Below are 20,199 nucleotides of genomic sequence, written 5' to 3' on the forward strand. Positions count from 1 at the left end.
GGGGCTTAAAATATTGGGCATATCGATTCACATTTTGGAGCGTTTTTATGTCAAGATATAAATCCGCCCGGCTCCATTGATGGAACTCGGGACTCTCGTAGGGACTCTAAGGAATGATTTTTTAGTAAGCTTTGGGGAAATCAGGATCTGTTATTATTCTTAGCCATTTTCAGCAAGCGGCTGCCCTATCATACCTATTACCAAGGTGAATAATAAAGCACTTCACAGTTCACACGAACCGTTCATATCGTCGCTGTAACCGCGCATTCAGCCGAACTGGGTAACTCACCAGCAGTACAGTGGACCTGAAGCTACCACCATCTTGATCTGTCCGTACTTTTTCCCAGATGTGGAGTCCAGCAGTTGGCTGTCCAATGTTATGTTGCACACTGAAATGAGAGCGAACCCTATTTATAGACATGTTGCGTCAGAGCAACTCATATGTAGCGTATATGATGTGGGTTGCGTGAGAGTTCGATCAAACTGCAAATATAGCAGGGAGAAACGGAATATAAACACGTTTCACCTAGCCTGCTTCCTGAGCCGCGTAACAAGCTAGATGCGCGTTTGATGTCATCGCATATCTCTGCAATGGCCTTTCCAGGTCGAAAAAGTTCGCTCCCAGCAACATACCAGCGCACGAGTCCACTGTCCGGACCGTACATCCTTCCCTGCACAGTACAGCGGGCTGCAGACACGCTGACTTTTGACAAACGACTCAATCTCGCCGCAAGCGAAAAGATGGGCTCACAGTCGGAGCTGCCAGACATCTTGATGATCACATTCAGTTACTTTAAAATGGCGTATATCGGACAAATAAATTGATAAAGTCACTCAGCAGGCCAAAAGGTCAGAGCGTTCGTTAAGTGGCCGAGCCACAGGGAAGCCGTGAGGTCAATGGGGAGTAGGGTGACACTTATTTGTAGGGGGAAATCCAAAAATGAAAATTGCAACGCGCGAAAGCCTGCACAATGCACATGGTGTGAAACCATGAGAAAACACCTCCTGTGAAGTTTCAGGTCAATCGGACATATTTAAGAGGTGCCCCAAAGCCATTATGGCGCCTGATGCCCTCTTCTGCTTCCTCCCCCCCCCCCCCAACACGTCGCATAGCTCGAGCCTCGGCGGTGACCCCGCAGATTGCAACTGCGCTCGATCGAACAAGAACATCTGACCGGAGTGCTGTACACATCATCCACGCTGCTGCTGAGGCGTACAACCCAATCCCCCAGAACCTTGTAGTCAACCGGGAGTCGATCCGACGACACCGGAGGCGCGTCAGGGAGGATGTGGCGAGGGAGATCCGGAAGACGTTTGCTCCGGGCGTACCCCTCGTCGTCTATTGGGACGGAAAGATTGTCGCCGATATCACCAACACAAAGGCATCTGAGCGCCTTCCCATCCTCGTTTCTGGGGATGGTGTTAACAAGCTCACGGGAGTCCCACGCTTGCCCAGCAGGAAGGGTGACGATGTTGCCACCGCGGTTGTCAGCTGCCTGGAGGATTGGGGCGTCGCCGAACGCGTTGTGGGAATGTCTTTCGACACTACCGCTTCCAACACCGGCGTGCGCGGCGGAGCTTGTAGGTACTTACGTCCAACAGCGACTCGGGCGGAGTCTCCTCCACCTGGCCTGCCGGCACCATATTCTTGAGATCGTGGCCAACAAATCGTTCGGCGCCTGTCTCGCACCGTCGTCTGGGCCCGATATCCAACTATTTAAACGCTTCAAAGCCGAATGGGAATCCATCGACCAGGCGATGTTCGAGCCTATCGAGCCGATCCCGTCCACCAGTGACAAAGTCATTATGTTCTGCAAGGAGAAACTTCAAAGTACGCAGCCTCGGGATGACTATGGAGAATTCCTCAGCTTGACGATCGTTGTCTTAGGTGGCGTTCCCCCTGGAGGAATCAGGATGTCCAAGCCCGGAGCCTACCACCGCGCTGGATGGATGGGCAAACTGATATACGCATTGAAGATCTTCTTATTCCGCGGACAGTTCAAGCTCACCAAGGCGGTGGAGAAGAACTTGGCCCGCTTCGTCCTCTTCTTCGCGACGCTGTATGTACCGGCGTGGTACATACGAAGCCCCGCTGGCAGCCCTTGCTCCAGTCCAGGACCTAGCTTTCTATACCGCTCACTCTTATCCTACGAGGACGAGGAAATCGCAAGGGAAGCATCGAAGGCATTTGGGCGACATCTCTGGGACATCTCCGAGAAGCTGGTGTCGCTCGCTCTGTTCGACTTGAGGACCACGCTGGAGGAAAAGAAGCTGATCGTGGCTGCCTTTGGCCGCAACGGCGCAGAAGATCCGCCCAAGCGGATTTCACTGGAGCCTGACCTGACTGTACTGACGAGGAAGACGCGGCCGGACTTTGCTTCGTCAAGCTCCAAGTTTCTCGTGGACGTCCTTGGCCCGTCGGACTTCCTTGAGGTGAACCCGGCCGAGTGGCCGGAACGCCAGCTCGCCCGCCGCCGAGCCGAGTCCCTCAAGGTTGTCAACGATTTTGCCGAACGGGGCGTGGCTCTGATTTAGAGCTACAGCGCCATCCTCACGAAGGATGAGGAACAAAGACAGTTCCTTCTCCAGGTCGTCGAGGAACATCGACGTCGTTTCCCCGACGTCCGCAAGTCGACACTAGATGAGTACCTGTGATTGGGATTTTGGTTCCTATGAGACCCCCCAGCGAGGGTCGAATGTACGCAGGTCAGCATGGTGTGCTTTTTTTGTGTGCTAGGTGTGCCTTTTTTACTTTTTGTCGAGACCCCCATCGACGGTCTAATACACGCAGGTCAGCGTGTGTAGTGTACAGTCTCTGCCGCCCTTGTCAGGTATCGTACCGGTGCCGCTCGGCGCCTCCGGCGGTGACCGGTCGGCGGGCCGGGGCCAGCCGGCCGGGCGGGGAGGACGGGGTAGTCGCTCCCCGGACGTGTTACAGAGCGGACCGTCAATACAGCTCCGAACGCAGTGCCGTCTTCGCTGTGTGTGTGAGTGACGCGACGACGCAACATTGGCGACGAGGATGAGATCTGCTGCCCCGGTGCGTGTCAGCGAGGTATAGTCGTCGGCCCACACGGTACGTGGTCATGGAGCGGGAGCTGGCGCCGCTCGCGCCGTTCAGTTGCGCGGAGCCAAGTAAGTGGGACAGTTGGAAGCGCTCTTTTGAATATTACATTCAGGCATCGGGCATCACCTCAGAGTCTCGGAAAATAGCGCTTTTGTTACATGTCGGAGGAGTAGATCTCCAAGAAGTGTTCCATTCTGTTGTTGACGCGAGTGTCAAGGTTGAGACTCTGCAGCAGCTTTATGAAGTTTTTGATCAACAGTTTTTGCCGAAGCGAAACGTAATTTACGAGAGACATGTGTTCCGTAAGGAAGCTCAAAGGCCAGGGGAGACGATCGATGTTTTTGCAACCAGGCTGCGGGGCCTTGTACGGACTTGCGAGTATGGATCCCTTCAGGATGAAATGGTCAGAGATCAGATTGTTGACAAGTGCCTGAGCCATCGCTTACGATGCCATCTGCTCAGGGAACAATGCCTGACGCTGCAGTCGGCGCTGACGATTGCGAGGTCTATGGAAGATGCCGACAGACAAGCTGAGCTGATGGAGGACCGCGCAGCAGAGGAGCTCGCTGCACGCGCTGTGCACACGCGCCGCCCTGATCGGAGGATGCCTGGAGGAGCTTCGGATCAGACAGACGGTAGGACGAAATGTTTTCGCTGTGGCAAGGGTACCCACGACCCCGAGGACTGTTTCGCTAAAAACAAAAAGTGTCATAGCTGTGGTCGAGGTGGTCATTACCAGAGAATGTGTCGTGGGGGTGGCCAGTCTCGACCGGGCCGGAGACAGGTTCGTCTGGTGACGACGGAGCACGAAGATCACGTCTTCCGGCTCGCCGATGACGGCCGCGACGTGACGTACCCTGTCCAAGTAAGTGGCCAGTCTTGTGACCTTCTTGTTGATTCGGGTGCTACGTGCAACGTCATGTGTGAGGCTTTGTTCAAGGAAAAGTTTGGGAGTAAACAGTTGCTACCAAATAGTGACAGACTGTACGCGTATGGATCTGGAAAACCAATGAGAGTCATGGGCCAGTTCAAGGCCAGTGTCACATTTCAGGGTCGCACAGCCCAAACAGTGTTTCATGTCATCCCTGGGTCACATCAGTCTCTGCTGGGGAGGGCGACGTCTGAGAGGCTGGGCCTGCTCCGTGTGGGACCACAGGTCAGATGCGTCTCCGAGAGCAGTCATCCCGCTCACAAATACCCTGCTCTCTTCAGAGGACTTGGCAAGCTGAAGGACTTCCAGCTGACGGTGCCGATCGATCCAGGCGTCACCCCGGTGGCGCAGAAGGTCAGGAGAATTCCGTTCTCTCTGCAAGGTCCCGTGGAGCAGAAGCTGAAGGAGCTGCTGGACCAGGATATTATTGAACAGGTTAGTGGCCCGACCCCGTGGGTGTCACCCATTGTATGTGCGCCGAAGAAGAACGGGGATATCAGACTGTGTGTGGATATGAGCCGGGCTAATGCAGCTGTGATTCGAGAGAGGCATCCAATGCCCACACTGGATGATGTGTTGCATGAAATGACAGGGTCTACGGTGTTTTCCAAACTAGATTTGGCACAATCATTCCACCAGATCGAGCTGGATGAGTCATCACGGAGCATTACCACTTTCGTCACACACAAGGGCTTATATAGGTACAAACGTTTGATGTTCGGTATCTCGTGTGCCCCAGAGATGCACCAGCGGGTGATTCAGCAGGTGCTGGAGGGGTGTGACGGCGTCCGCAACATCGCCGACGACATCATCGTGTATGCCCCGACAGTCGCGCAGCATGATCGTCGTCTGGACGTAGTCCTCCGCCGTTTACAGGATGCCGGCCTGAAACTGAACGGTGAGAAGTGTCAGTTTGGCATGACTGAGCTGACGTTCATGGGGCACCGTCTGGGGAAAGCCGGAGTCACTGCGACCGGCGAGAAGGTGGCGGCTGTCTTGAACGCCAGAGAACCGCAGGATGCTTCCGAAGTGCGGTCTTTCCTGGGTCTTGTGACATTTCTGGGTCGTTTTATCCCCGATCTGTCAACAGTTTCGGCACCTCTCCGTGACCTGACGAGGTCTGGGGTGGCGTGGAAATGGGAGAAGCCGGAGAACGACGCCTTCAACGAGTTGAAGCGGAGGCTGGCCAACAGGAACGTTCTCGCTTATTTCTCCCTGACAGCAGAGACCCAACTTGTCGTGGACGCTTCCCCGGTGGGCCTCGGCGCAGTCCTGCTTCAGAGACAGCGCTCAGGTGTGCTCAAGCCAGTTGAGTATGCCAGCCGAAGTTTGAGTGATGTCGAGAGGCGGTATTCCCAGACAGAGCGGGAGGCTCTGGCGGTGGTTTGGGGCTGTGAGCGGTTCCATTTGTACCTGTACGGCATTGATTTTGACCTCCTCACTGACCACAAAGCACTCCTGGCGATTTTCTCACCTGGCTCTAAGCCACCAGCCAGGATTGAACGGTGGGTGCTGCGTCTGCAACCGTATCGCTACCGTGTGAAGCATGTCTCGGGACGGCTTAACATCGCTGACTGTTTCAGCCGACTGACACAGACACCGGCTCCTGCTGGCGGCAACGGCGGCGACCACTACGCACGTTTTGTGACCAGTCACGCCGTCCCGTCCGCGCTACAGAAGAGTGACATTCAAAAGGAGACGGCCCGAGACGACCAGTTACAGCTGGTGATGCGAAGTCTGCCAACCGGTAAGAAGCAGGACTGCCCAAGGCCGTACCGAATGTTGTGGCAGGAGCTATCTGTATGCGACAACATGTTGTTACGGGGAAATCGCCTCGTTATTCCAGATCGACTTCGCGGGAAGGTCCTAAACCTGGCACATGAGGGGCACCAGGGTGTCGTCCGTACAAAGCAGAGGCTCAGAAGCTGCGTATGGTGGCCAGGAGTGGACGTAGACGTTGAGAGACTGGTAAGGTCGTGCCATGCGTGCCAGGTCGTGTCTGCAGGGAACCCGCCTGAGCCTATATGCACCACAGAACTTCCATCAGGGCCCTGGGAAGACTTAAACCTTGATCTGTGTGGACCGTTTCCTGGTGGTGAGAGCCTTCTTGTGGTAATCGACAAGTACTCGAAGTGGGTGGAAGTCGAAACAGTGTTTCAAACCACAACCCAGGAAATCATTATTCGTCTCGATAAGATGTTTGCTAGCCATGGTTTTCCGCTGACGTTAACAACCGATAACGCTCGCAACCTCACCTCGGCCGAGTTTGATGACTTCTGTAAGGTGCGTGGGATCCGACATCTGACGGTGACACCTCTCTGGCCACAGGCTAATGGTTCTGTCGAGCGTCAGAACCGGACGCTGCTGAAGGCCATCCGGACCGCCGTGGCGGAGGGGAGGAGCTGGCCGTCCAGCCTGCCGACGTTCCTGCTGGCGTACCGCACCACGCCTCACCCCGCCACGGGGGTCAGTCCCGCCGAGCTGCTTTGCGGTCGGCGGCTGCGCACCAAGATGCCGGCCGCCTCTGGTCCCGCACCGGCACCCGACCGGCCGGTCGTACAGCAGAGGAACGCGCGCTACCGTGAGGCGGGGAAACGCTACGCTGATCGACAACGACACACAATGCCAGCCAACATCAGTGTCGGTGACAGAGTGCTGGTGAAAATTCCGAACAGACTTACTAAACTGTCAGGAGCTTTCTTCTCAGAGCCGTATAGAGTCGTGTCGGTGAGCGGCTCTCAGGTGACGGTGAGAAGGCCTGATGGAAAGTTGTTTAAGCGAAACAGCAGTTATGTTAAACAGTATGTTGAACCGCGTGATTTCGTTGAGCCGTTCTCTCTTCCACGCCGCGAGGGTCCGGCGTGCGCCGCTACGCCGAGCGCCCGGGCAGACCGACCTCCTGACGAGGCGGCTGACCAATGTGTAGGACTCCGCACGCGCAGTGGTCGACTCAGTGTGAAACCCCAGTGGTTCGGGAACGTTGTAAGCCACTGAACGAGGAGCATGAACTATTCGTTTAATTGTCATTTCCTTTGTGATGTACTTAAAGATAAGTTGGGGAGGGATGTAGTGTACAGTCTCTGCCGCCCTTGTCAGGTATCGTACCGGTGCCGCTCGGCGCCTCCGGCGGTGACCGGTCGGCGGGCCGGGGCCAGCCGGCCGGGCGGGGAGGACGGGGTAGTCGCTCCCCGGACGTGTTACAGAGCGGACCGTCAATACAGCTCCGAACGCAGTGCCGTCTTCGCTGTGTGTGTGAGTGACGCGACGACGCAACAGCGTGGTGTGCCTTTTTGTGTGTCAGTGTGTCTTTTTCACTTTTTGTCGGGGAACAACGGCGCTTCCCAGACGTGCGCTATTCGACGTTAGCTGAGCAGCAATGAGTGGGATTTAGGCTCCCATGAAACCCCCAGCCAGAGGCTAATACACGCCGGTCAGGGTGGTGTGCCTTCATGACAGCGCGTGCCAGGTGTATCTTTTTAACAAATTGCTATCGGTTGTTGGAGGGGTGGATTTTTTTATCGACGTTTTACACCCCCAACGATTTGTTTATAGCAAAATTGCATGTGTACTTTATTAAAAATTGAATTAAAATGCGCTATTTGTTTTTTGGTGTATGTTTCCAATAAATTGGCTTTGGGGCACCTCTTAAAGGTAGTGTGCCACCTTTGAAAGATTTCCCATTTTATTTTTCCTAGGATAAGTAGCTTCTGTTTTTACCTAATATCGCAAAAAAAAATCACAAATGGGCCTGGAATAGTGCCTTTTTCGCCTAAAAGTTTTTCGGTTTTTAGATATGTATAACAACTGTAGTGGGCTCACCTGCAAACAGGCGTCGGACAACAATCGCGAATGCGGCGCACTTGTGACAATAAGCAAAGGTCATTATAGTGTTACGACCATACGACGTACGGGAATGAGTTATCAGCTGTCTAATCGTAGGCAACACAATGTCGAGCCTTAAACTGTAAGCCCGTATTGGTATTGTTTCTTTTATTTGGCTGTCGAACATTATTTATGGTTTGAAATATGATTTTATGTAAAATAATTGATATGAAAAAGCCGTCTTATAAGTTATGACCCCATTTCACCACACGCAAGTGGCAGAAATGACAATGATCAGCTGACGCATTTTTCTTGGCCGAAGTCAGAGCGCGCGGCCCGACGCACCACGCGTATTTGGAAATTCCGACCTCGACGAACATCAGAAGCCACCTAACAGGCGTGTTCGAAACCGCAGGAGATGATGATGAACGGGTTTATCGAAACTTGATTGGATGAGCATATCGGTAATAGCGATTTCAGTGTGTGCATTTATTGTTCATAGTGGTGTGAAATGTGGTTGGGGTACGACCGACAACCCGTCGGGGCGAATTTCGCACTGGGGTACTCAAAATTTGAAGAATTTAAGACGTTTCCATGAGTTTTGAAGGTATGGATAAGTTCTAAAAATCCGGTTCTCCTTATCTGGGCCATTATTCCATACGGTCCAAGAAAGCTGGCACACTACCTTTAAATATGTTCGATCGATGTGAAAATTCACAGGAGGTATTTTCGCATGGTTTCACACCATATCCAGGCCTTCGCTCCTGAAATATCAAAAGTTCAAAAATAAGTGTCACCCTAATGGGGAGTCACTAGGTAAACAAATCCATGCCGTTATTTCGCTAGGCTACTGGCCCAGAGATCAGCCGTCAGTGGCCCAGAGATCAGCCGTCAGTGGTCCAGAGATCAGTGGCCGAGAGACCAGCCGTCAGTTTCCCAAAGATCAACCGTCAGTGGTCCACAGATCAGCAGTCAGTGATCCAGAAATCAGCTGTCAGTGTCCCAGGGATCAGCCGCCAGAAGTCTAGAGATCAGTCGTCAGTGGTCCCGAGATCAGTGGCCCAGAGACCAGCCGTCAGTTTCCCAAAGATCAACCGTCAGTGGACCACAGACCAGCCCCCAGCGGTGCAGAGATCAGCCGTCAGTGGAACAGAGATGATATCAGTCGTCAGCGGTCCACAGATCAGCCGTCAGTGATCCAGAAATCAGCTGTCAGTGTCTCATGGATCAGCCGTCAGTGGCCCAAGGATCATCCATCAGTGGACCAGAGATCTGTCGTCAGAGGTCCAGAGATCAGCCGTCAGCGGTCCAGAGATCACTGGCCCAGAGAGAGCGCTGTCGGCGTCGACCCGGCGACATGGAATGGCATCATTATGGGAGCCATATGTCTCTATAACGTAGGACCAGACACGCCGGTCCTGACAGCCAAATGTAAGAACGAGTGGCGACTACTGCGGTTCGCTCTATAACTAATGATCAAAAATCTGCTGCAGGGCTCTGGAAATGAAAGAAGCTAAGTACGGCTCCACATTGAAATTTAATAATTACTGGATATAATAATGTAGCAACAGATTTCAGTGAGACATGTCTATTGTCTATTCACTTTAAAAATATGTACAATAATCTATCGGTCAAGTGTTGTACTCACTGGGGAGCATTCATTCTGGCCAGGGTTCATAATGTCCAGGGTACGATATGCCCAGTGTCGAAATGGCCAGTGCCTTGAATGGGCCAGAGTTCATAATGTCCAGGGATTGCATGGTCCAAATGCGGCCAACTGGCTGCAGATAGGGTATATTCAAAGAGGCCAGGGTTCATAATGTCCAGGGCACGATGTGTCCAGTGTTCGAAATGACCAGGGTTCATAATGTCCAGGGCACGATATGTCCAGTGTTCAAAATGGCCAGTGCCTTGAATGGGCCAGAGTGCATAATGTCCAGGGATTACATAGTCACTGATAGTGACGTCATTATGTAAAAAACACGGAACCAGCTCAATGCGAAGCAGTGCAGTGCCGAAGGCAATGCCTTAGGAGAGATTACAGGCAATAGTAAATCAAATATTTTTAGGTTAAGTGGTTATGTATCTGGCTTCAGGCCGAAGGCCTGAAGCCTGATGCATAACCACTTAACCTAAAAATATTTGATTTACTATTGCTTGCAATCTATTCATGCGAGAAACTATTTCCTTATCCCCGGTAGGCAAACATCATTACCTTAGGTTAGGTTAGGTTAGGTTAGGTTAGGTTAGGTTAGGTTAGGTTAGGTTTGGTTGGGTTGGGTTGACTATGTAATCCCTGGACACTATGAACTCTGGCCCATTCAAGGCACTGGCCATTTTGAGCACTGGACACATCGTGCCCTGGACATTATGAACCCTGGCCATTTCGAACACTGGACACATCGTACCCTGGACATTATGAGCCCTGGCCATTTCGAACACTGGACACATTGTGCCCTGGACATTATGAACCCTGGCCTCTTTGAATTTACCCTATCTGCAGCCAGTTGGCCACATTTGGACCATGTAATCCCTGGACAATGTGAACACGGGCCAATTCAAGGCACTGGCCATTTCGAGCACTGGACACATTGTGCCCTGGACATTATGAACCCTGGCCTAAATAATACGCACCCCAGATAAGTTGGCCACATTTGGACCATGTAATCCCTGGACAATGTGAACACGGGCCAATTCAAGGCACTGGCCATTTCGAGCACTGGACACATTGTGCCCTGGACATTATGAACCCTGGCCTAAATAATACGCACCCTACTCACTATGGTGCAATGCTGTACTAACTTTTGGTGCAGTGCTGAACTCACTGTTTGTGTAGTGTTTTACTCACTTTTGGTGCAGTGTTATGCTGACTGTTGGTGCAATGTCGTGCCCACTGTTGGTGTCGAGCTATGCTCTATACTCACTATTGGTGCAGTGCTGTTGCAGACCGCACTGTGCGCAGCGGGACGGTGCGGCCCGACCGCACGGGCAGCCGCCGTCCACCGAACAGCACGCGCAGGTTCGCTGGGACGGTGCAAACGGACAGGGACACCCGCTGTCCCGTAGCGTCCACAGGTCTATCTGATCTGTGGGAGGGGAGGGGGAGGGAGGGAGGTTAGAAGGGACACCCGCTGTCCCGTAGCGTCCACAGGTCTATCTGGTCTGTGGGAGGGGAGGGAGGGGAGGTTAGAAGGGACACCCGCTGTCCCGCAGGGTCCACAGGTCTATCTCAGTCGGGGAAACTGTGGTCAAATCTTCCATTTTTAGAAAGCCTTCCATTTTTGGAAGGATTTTCTATATATGGGTACGCACCTTCCAAAAATGGGTACGCTGACGACGTCATCGTACCCAAATATAGAAAATGTTGCGCATATGTTGGAACTTACCGATTTCCGCCGAACATGAGGCAAATGCGACTATCGCCCCTGGTCGCTTTCTATTCGCCATAGTGAAGTGTCCATAATCTAGCGTGGATGCCTAAATCCTAGCGTGGATGTATTTTAGGTAATTTTTCAAAGTAATGAGTCGTGGAAAATTGACAAAAATTTACCGACAAACGATGGTTTTTATAAGACTTTATCAAACATTTTGTAAGCAAAAAGCATCAAAAACGAAAAGTAAATATCCTTAAAAGTACTTTAGTGACGGGCCATGCTTGTTCGATACCGCCGACTTTATTTACAGTGCGGAATTGTCTGGACAGAGTGCGGCGGTTTCGGGAGTGTAGTGGCGAGTAAAACTTGTATTTGTTGCCGTTTTCTGCATTTATTAGCATATTGTGTGGTTGATTTCAATTTTTTAAGGCTTTTGCCAAACATTTGGGTGGAGGTCTCGTCATTTTTCAATGTTTTTTTCCGGAATATGGGACGAATTAAATAGGCGTTGCTGCGCCGTTTTTCGTGTTACTTTCTATCGAAGGAGCATGAATCTTCAATTTATATGAGGAATAGTAAGTTTAATTTAAACCATTTTTTGTCAGGGCTATAGCTGTGTTCCTCCTGGTTGGTTATTGACCAGCTGTTTTCGCTTCTGAATTTCTATGTGTCCTCTAGAAGTAGAAAAAGAGAGCAGTGCGCCAGGACACCATGCTATTATATCACTATGTACATTGACATAGCATGCCTGTATTACCAACACTAGCACTGCTGCTTCTCCTTATATCAATGATCATAAATGGCAAAATCAACTATTAATGTTACACATTTAAAAAGGCCGTAACTTAAATCAAAGAATGTGAATCACAGTTGGGAACACTGAGATTAGACCTTCCAATTTTGGAAGCCTTCCATTTTTGGAAAATGCATACCCATTTATGGAAGGTCCTTCCAAAAATGGAAGGCTTCCAAAAATAGAAGATTTGACCACAGTTTCCCCCACTGATCTGGTCTGTGGGAGGGGAGGGAGGGTGGTTAGAACGGACAGATACAGCTACTGCTTTGCTTTGTTGGTCAGATTTAATTAAGTCTAAAAGTTTGAATTGAATTAAACGAAAACAAGCGGCGTCAATATGTACAAAAATGTTAAAAGCATTGGGACTGAGCCCTAAGTTTTGAATGCGAATTATCAGTGTAAGAGAACTGGCAACTTAGTTAGTGATACCATTTAGCAGCCACCTTCCTCCCAAACAAAATGTGGTCGGATATAGCAGCTAAAGTCGGAGTAAAGGCACAAGTCGGAGCCCATTTTCACATTCAATATGTGTTCCTTCAATCAACATCCTTATTGGTCAATCATTCTGTCATCAGAAAATCTGAAGTAGTTTTATAAAAAGGAATGCTGTTTTAACCAACTCATATGAATGTGCGAGAGCATAAACCATAGTGGCAGGCTCCCGGATACTGTTGCTGAGAACCAGCAGATTTGTTCCAAATAAGAGGAAAAGGATCAAGTGACACTTGTCCACATTGACATGAGATTTTAGAGGAAACCCTCCCAAAAACTGTGCTCTTGGGCCGCCGCTGTTCAAGATACTAGCCCTAGCTCTTCAGAGCACATTCTGCCATCGATTGATAGCGGTCCCAAAATTTGTGCGTTCTTATCAAATCTTATCAAGGCGTTCGAGGGGACTGGGGAGCGTATTCCGTCCCACACCACTAAGGGTAAAATAGCTCAGTAATCGGTCGGCGGAAAGAGGGTTGGTTACCTTCATATACCATGAGCCTCACAACAATCACGATTAGGTTCTTTGTGACAAAGACTGTCCAGTCCACTATATTCGCTAATGGATTACCAAATCGTGTAATCATCAAACTTTTTGATGAACCATCAGGCCCCCTCGAGGTCAAAAGCAATCTGGATTGTAATAGGATTGTAAACTTTACGGAAATAATAAGCGTTTTTAGATACGAATGAAAAATTATTTTTGGGGTAAAATATGTGAATGAACAAATTCACAAATTGTTCCTAGCCCATGCATACAGACTACTAAGTAACAATAAATAGCTTTCTTCCGACAGATCCATCAATTATTCAGACTTCAATTGGGTACAAATGGGACGGCTTTGGCGGCAATGCGAACAATAACTCACTTTTCAGATGCATTATGTATGCGTGTGCGCGTCTGTTATTCCCGTAGCGACCTCGTGTTGCCACATCAATCTGTTTTGTCCCACGGAATCGTACATATAGGGGGACCAGCTTCCGAGCCAGGCGCCTGGGTCGAACCGCAGACAAACACAGAACAATCACCGAGCTGAGATCATTTCCATAACAAGTCGACGATACAAATATATAGCTGTTCACACTTGCGCGAGAAACTCGTAACCATAAAGTTGCAGAAATATGAGTACCAGTACCTGTCTACATATTCTCATGTCGTAACAAGCCGAATAAGAAAGAAATAGCCGGTGCTATCAGAAAACAAGAAGCACCCAATTAATGGTGAAAATCAAGGAAAGATAGTTCTCTCTGATGCCCCAAATTTCAGGTCATGCTTTCCAAAAGCGAACCATTTTCGAACGATGCTCGCATTCATCCCAGAAGAGCTGTTTTCTTTACTTTTATTTGCTCATCTGTCTGCTCATATATGTAGTCTTCTGAAAGCCGCTTTGAAAGGCTAAATTGGGTGAATAACATGAAAACAGCACAATTTCTGTCTAATGAATGCCTTGCCTATATTATTAATGCATGCGATAGACGGTCTAAGCATCTTTAAGCATGCAGCCTCGCCCTCAACATACATTCTCAGATCGCCCTGCATCCCAACCCAACAGAGAGTAGAGCAGACAAACCCGAGACCGATCGCCCCAGTCCCAGACGGCACCAATATTGTCACCCACGCACCGGGTGGGCCCGATCAAATAAACAACACCACAGCTGGGGAGTACGTTACCTGGCAGTGTGATCAAAACAGTCGATACAACAAACATTGGGTAGAATCACACAGGAAACCTTCCTGTAGCTCAGACGAGGCGAATAGCTGTTTAGTGTGTTTGGCAGGTAAGATGTGTTTCTGCGACCGCTATTTCGTAGCTTGTGGATAGGTGTCTGTGATTTAGTGTGTCTGGGCCTGGTAGGTGGGGGTCCAATTCCATTGCTTACTGTTGCTGGCCGGGTAGATGGGCGTCCATGAGACTCTGGCCAATGTGGCCGCCACCAGAGCGCTCCAAATCAGCAGCCAACCGGCGCCGTAGCGGCAAAGCATGTCGAGCGCGCCTCCGCTCAGTCGAGATCACCACTGCAGAGAGGTCAGACGAGGGTTAGATACTGAGGTCAGATACTGTGGTCTGATACTGATGTCAGATACAGACGTCAGAGACTGACTTCAGATACAGAGGTCAGATACTGAAGTCAGATATACTGTGGTCAGACACTGAGGTCAGATACTGAGGTCAGACACTGAGGTCAGATACTGAGGTCAGATACTGAGATCAGACGAGGGTTAGATACTGACGTCGGATGCAGAGGTGAAATACAGAGATCGGATACTAAAGTCCGATACTGAGGTCAGATACTGAGGTCAGACTGACGTCAGGTACAGTCCACAGCATAAGTAATGTGAGGTTTCAGTCCTGGGTATGTTCTGCTTCTGAAGCTTAGGAATGATTAGCCAGACCACAATGCAACTTTGAATGTAGCTAACCTGTATCGTTACCCTTGCAGCTGCAACTTTATCTATTGACGTCTTCATTTCGATCACTCTGCATTAAAATATCGGCAGTCAAAGCCATCCGTTGAGATTGGTAAAACCTTACATTACTTTAGCGGTGGGCTGTACAAAGGTCAGATACTGAGGTCAGATATTGAAGTCAGATACTGAAGTCAGATACTGAGAGGTCAGAGATTGAGATCCGACAGATGTCAGATTGAAATCTGACTGAGGTCTCACTGAGCCTTCACTATGGTATCTGTGCTCACTGGACAGTCTGGCTGAAAGTTTCGCACACAACGAGCGAACGCCTTTACGGTAGCACCCAAGTAAATTAGGGAATCCCGCTGCACTGAAGGGCCGCAAATTAGAATTAGCACATCAGCTGCTCCCACCATGGCTGCGCTAGCTCACTGCTCCGTAAATGCACACTGTCACAGAGGAGCCTCTGAGGGCATCGGGTACTCATTGAGCGAGTTCCCTATTCGGCACTGGCGCGTCGAGTTCGATGTCAGCGCCGCCGTCGGTCCCGTCGGGAGCCGTCTCCCCCGCCCCATTCCCCCTTTGGTGTCACTCTCGGGGTTCGGTGTTGTTGCTGGTGTAACGGAGCGTGAGCACCAGAGCCGTCGGTGATTGTCAGCAAAGTGGCTGAGAGTGTGACAGACAGACAAACAGACAGACAGACAGACAGACAGACAGACAGACAGACAGACAGACAGACAGACAGACAGACAGACAGACAGACAGACAGACAGACAGACAGACAGACAGACAGACAGACAGACAGACAGACAGACAGACAGACAGACCAGACAGACAGACAGGCAGGCAGGCAGGCAGGCGGACAGACGGACAGGCAGATACATAGACAGACAGACTAGACAGACAGACCAGACAAACCAGATATGTAAGTCGATAAAAATGGTCCCCTCCCCCACCCCTCCCAGCGTGACGTGCAGACAATCGTCGAATGCATTCCGGCAAGAATCACGCAAAGCTTTCAGCATCATTCAATCCTCCCATGTCCGAACTGCTCAGCTGAACTAAGAAGGCTCTCTTCAACAACGTGCTTTCCACAGCACCGGGTCACTCGTAAATACACAAAGGTCATGACAACATAAAAACGTCAGCTATCTCCGCATTCAAAAACCGTCTCTGTCCAAAAATAGCGCCCATAGATCTGAGCCGGCCGGGCCGACCGTCGGGCGCTCTCCGACTCGGGTCCGTGTACGATCTGCGCTGCCGCTTTGTCCACGATTCCCGGCTCGGCGTCGACAGAGGTCCATTTCTCGGCGCGGCCCGGCGCGGCCCTGTTTTGTCCGGCCGCCCGGGGCCGAGCGACGAGCCACCATCAGCCGGCCGGACGCCGGCGCGCCGCGCCTCTCGCGCGCCGCTATTGTCGCAGCTCGCCACCATTGTCGACGGTCAGAGGCCATTCGTCTCCGGGGCACGCGAGCAGGCCGAGGCCGTGAAAAGGTCGCCGCGCCGCGCCGTGGGTCGCCACTCGCCCCCTCTTCCCGCGATATGGGTCGCCGGTCATCCCCCCTCCCCCTTCCCCGGCCCCGGGGCGCCGATTAGCGGTCCCTGCCCGTTAAGCAATCCGATGCACTGTCCTGACCTCTTGGCTGGTGTGGGGCGCAGACGTGATTGTTGTTTTCTCTTGACCCGAGTATGTATTGACCTCCTGGGGTGTCGTGAAACGTCAACGGCGATATTTGTCATTGTGAAGGTCCCAGACTTGAACGATATTTTAGATGTCCTGGATTTTGATGATCAATTATTCAACAGAGAACACGATTCTAGACAGCTGACTGATTTTATGTCTTAATGAACTCCCAATTGAGAAAACAGATATCACACACAAAGACGTTTTTCCCAATATCAAACAGCACAATCTTTGTTCAAATTTTTCATTTAATAGCGCAGAAGAATAGCCATATGCTCATTATCGACACTATCCGTTAAAGTCAAAACCTGACCTAAAATGAATTAATAAATTTTGGTACCACTTCTCCTTCAGTTCAAAAATTAACGGTTACGATTTCATTTCATTTGATTAATGAAAAATGTCATTAATCTTTCCTTATCAAATAACGCACAGCTTTAAGTGCATTCCAGGAATTAAAGATAACCAGATTTATTCTTTAATGGTCTTTAAAGGTAGTGTGCCACCTTTGAAAGATTTCCCATTTTATTTTTCCTAGGATAAGAAGCTTCTGTTTTTACCTAATATCGCAAAAAAAAAAATCAAAAATGGGCCTGGAATAGTGCCTTTTTCGCCTAAAAGTTTATCGGTTTTTCGATATGTATAACAACTGTAGTGGGCTGGCCTGCAAACAGGCGTCGGCAACAATCGCGAATGCGGCGCACATGTGACAATAAGCAAAGGTCATTATAGAGTTACGACGTACGGGAATGAGTTATCAGCTGTCTAATCGTAGACAGCACAATGTCGAGCCGTAAACTGTAAGCCTGTATTGGTATTGTTTCTTTTATTTGGCTGTCGAACATTATTTATGGTTTGAAATATGATTTTATGTAAAATAATTGATATGAAAAAGCCGTCTCTTAAGTTATGACCCCATTTCACCACACGCAAGTGGCAGAAATGACAATGATCAGCTGACGCATTTTTCTTGGCCGAAGTCAGAGCGCGCGGCCCGACGCACCACCACCGCACCACAAAGTATGAGCAGAAGCCGCGCCCAAAGCCAGGGCCCCGGTAACGTGAGGTAGCCGAGTCGGGGCAGCGTGCGCTGACCCAAGCCAGGGCCGCAGCTTTGGGCGCGGTCTACCGCATCCCCGCGGGCAGCCCCGGGCTATCACATGACACCGGGAGGACGCGCGGCCCCGGCTTGGGTCAGCGCGCACGCTGCCCCGACTCGGCTACCTCACGTTACCGGGGCCCTGGCTTTGGGCGCGGTCTACCGCACCACCTAACAGGCGTGTTCGAAACCGCAGGAGATGATGATGAACGGGTTTATCGAAACTTGATTGGATGAGCATATCGGTAATAGCGATTTCAGTGTGTGCATTTATTGTTCATAGTGGTGTGAAATGTGGTTGGGGTACGACCGACAACCCGTCGGGGCGAATTTCGCACTGGGGTACTCAAAATTTGAAGAATTTAAGACGTTTCCATGAGTTTTGAAGGTATGGATAAGTTCTAAAAATCCGGTTCTCCTTATCTGGGCCATTAACTCCATACGGTCCAGGAAAGCTGGCACACTACCTTTAAGAGTTGCCAAGCAATTATCACGCCTTCCTCGATCTAGCGAGCGCGGAAGGTTGGGCATGCTGAAAATTTCAAGCACGCTTATCTAAGCCACCCTGGAACCTGGATACTGTATGTATGCGTCCAAGCGCAGGTATGCATGACGAATTTCGAAACACAGTATAGTGTTCAACACCATCCTGTCGACCCCACTCGGGTGCATTCCCCTCCCCCGGCGGTCGAACACCCAGCTCAGTCCTTTCCTGCCTCCCACCCCCAGTACGGGGAGGTGTGACTGCTCCCCCGCAGTACATTTGACTTGCATTAGATTAGCCGTGGCTGCTCGGCGGCCCAGTTATGTCTGTGGCAGTCAGAAGGCGTGCAGTAGCCCACGGCGAACTGTCCATTTGTTATTATGTAGATAGGCAATTTGTCATTAGGAGCTACACGCTGACTACCCTGGAAATAGAACGAGCGCACGGGAGAGCCGAAAGTTCAGAGCGTGGAGAGTTCCCAACTGAAAGTGGTGAGACTAGTCGCGCTCGTAAATTCCATCTACACAATGGCTAACTTAAACACGGCGGCTTACCCTTCCCTCGTAAATACACGCCGGTAAATTGGCAAGTTAACCCTAGAACGCCTAGGGGGGGTTGTATCAACCCCCCCCCCCTGAGGTTTTTTTCGAAGTGCACGCTAAACGGCTTGTCGTAGCGGGCTGAAATTTTCAATATCCTCTGGGGCAACCTTTGCGCATCTTTTGCCGAAAAAAAATGATCGGGTCATGTCAGGTCACGGAGTTATGACGTCATAAGAGGTACAGCCTCCGGCCGACAGTTACCAAACGTGTGCGCCGAATCCCTAGGTTTTCTGCCGGTGATACCCACATTGTTTGATGGATCATGATGAAACTTCCCATGCATGTTGGGGCAAGCATTGGCTATCGTGTGGTGCAAGAAAATTGACCGGGTCAGGTCAGGTCACGGAGTTATGACGTCATAAGAGGTACAGCCTCCGGCCGGATTTTCACGAAGTGTGTACCGAGTCCCGAGGTTTTCTGCTGATGCTATCCACATTGCAGTGGATATCCACATATCTTTTCTGAGTCGTTACCTACCGTATTTATAGCGGAGCAGTGGTCAACAGCCGACGAATCGGGACAAACACCGGAGGGTGATGTGACACCATATCACTCATCAGCAATAGGCCTCTTACTTTTATAGGGTAAATACACCAAAAACACCATATATGATGCAGAATTGAGTGGGGAATACGTTGTTGAAGGTTTGAAGTTAATATCTCTCACCGTTTTGCCGCAATCGTTGCGCAAAGTTGAAAAAGTTTGATTTTTTCGGAAAATTTGACCTTTGACCGGTCATAAGTAGGTCAAATGTTGACCTAGGACCAAAAAATATACCACCAATCGCGAGATCTCGTTGAGAGCAATCCGTTGGTTTTTTCCGCTAAGCTCTACGACCTTCCGTTTCGAAACGCCAGGGGGGGTCGTAACAACCCCCCCCCCTGGTCGTTCGTGTTATGAGAAATGGCCTGGTCGTGCGAGGGTTAAGATTAGTTTCAATAGCTAAAACAACAATGACAGGGTTTTCGTCATGTCCCATCGTCCGTAAAGAACGGAATAATCAATTTATTTTCCAATAATGAAAGGTGCAACTACTCAGATGGATAGTCAATGATGTAATAATTGAAACTTAACTGTCAGCTTAGCAATGTCAATATTTATGATAGCGATAATTTTATTTTAGTTATTGAAAACAATTTTAGGTACGAGTCAGCAAATTTCGTTTCAATCAGACATTCTCTCTTCAACACACCTCGCTGTTGGTGGCCAATAGCGTAAGCACAGACTTTAGGACATTTTTCCCCCACCAAATACCGATCACGGAGAAACATTTTCTCATTTCGAGGCCGTACCCTTCACTAGAAATGGCTAAGTGCCAACAATAGGAGGGCCCTGAATCCCTCCTAAACGTGCCGTATGTCCCTCTGGGGGCTACATCGCGCCCAGAACGACAGGATTGCGCCTTACCACCCGCCCCTGTCGGTGACGCCAGGCCAGATAA

At 50.3% G+C, this 20,199-nt stretch overlaps 2 protein-coding genes across 5 annotated transcripts in view; one reads left to right on the forward strand and one right to left on the reverse strand.

Moving 5' to 3' along the window:
• Positions 1-20,199, reverse strand: part of LOC122376054 — a 33,871-nt gene that overhangs the window by 1,696 nt on the left and 11,976 nt on the right. Inside the window, exons 2-4 of the mRNA XM_043355722.1 lie at positions 14,361-14,496; positions 10,745-10,906; positions 290-389 (exon numbers count right to left, since the gene is read on the reverse strand). Coding sequence (XP_043211657.1) covers positions 290-389; positions 10,745-10,906; positions 14,361-14,463 — 365 coding nt within the window. The 5' untranslated portion in view covers positions 14,464-14,496. The remainder of the gene's footprint in view (positions 1-289; positions 390-10,744; positions 10,907-14,360; positions 14,497-20,199) is intronic.
• LOC122376055 (uncharacterized protein K02A2.6-like) lies at positions 2,808-7,231 on the forward strand. Of its 4 annotated transcripts, none has more exons than XR_006255510.1 (4): positions 2,808-3,932; positions 4,280-4,433; positions 5,582-5,745; positions 6,327-7,231. XR_006255510.1 is itself a non-coding variant. In XM_043355724.1 (4 exons), the coding sequence occupies exons 3-4, from the start codon at positions 5,727-5,729 to the stop codon at positions 6,990-6,992; spliced, it is 1,167 nt and encodes a 388-aa protein (XP_043211659.1). In that variant the 5' UTR covers positions 2,808-3,932; positions 4,280-4,433; positions 5,582-5,726; the 3' UTR covers positions 6,993-7,231. The 4 variants fall into 4 exon arrangements, 3 of the variants coding, with proteins under 3 accessions (XP_043211659.1, XP_043211658.1, XP_043211661.1); XM_043355724.1 differs by having other exon boundaries at positions 5,845-7,231; XM_043355723.1 differs by having other exon boundaries at positions 5,582-7,231.

The sequence above is a fragment of the Amphibalanus amphitrite genome, unplaced genomic scaffold (assembly GCF_019059575.1).
Source record: "Amphibalanus amphitrite isolate SeventyFive unplaced genomic scaffold, NRLGWU_Aamphi_draft 001998F_arrow, whole genome shotgun sequence".
Taxonomy (NCBI): Eukaryota; Metazoa; Arthropoda; class Thecostraca; order Balanomorpha; family Balanidae; genus Amphibalanus; species Amphibalanus amphitrite.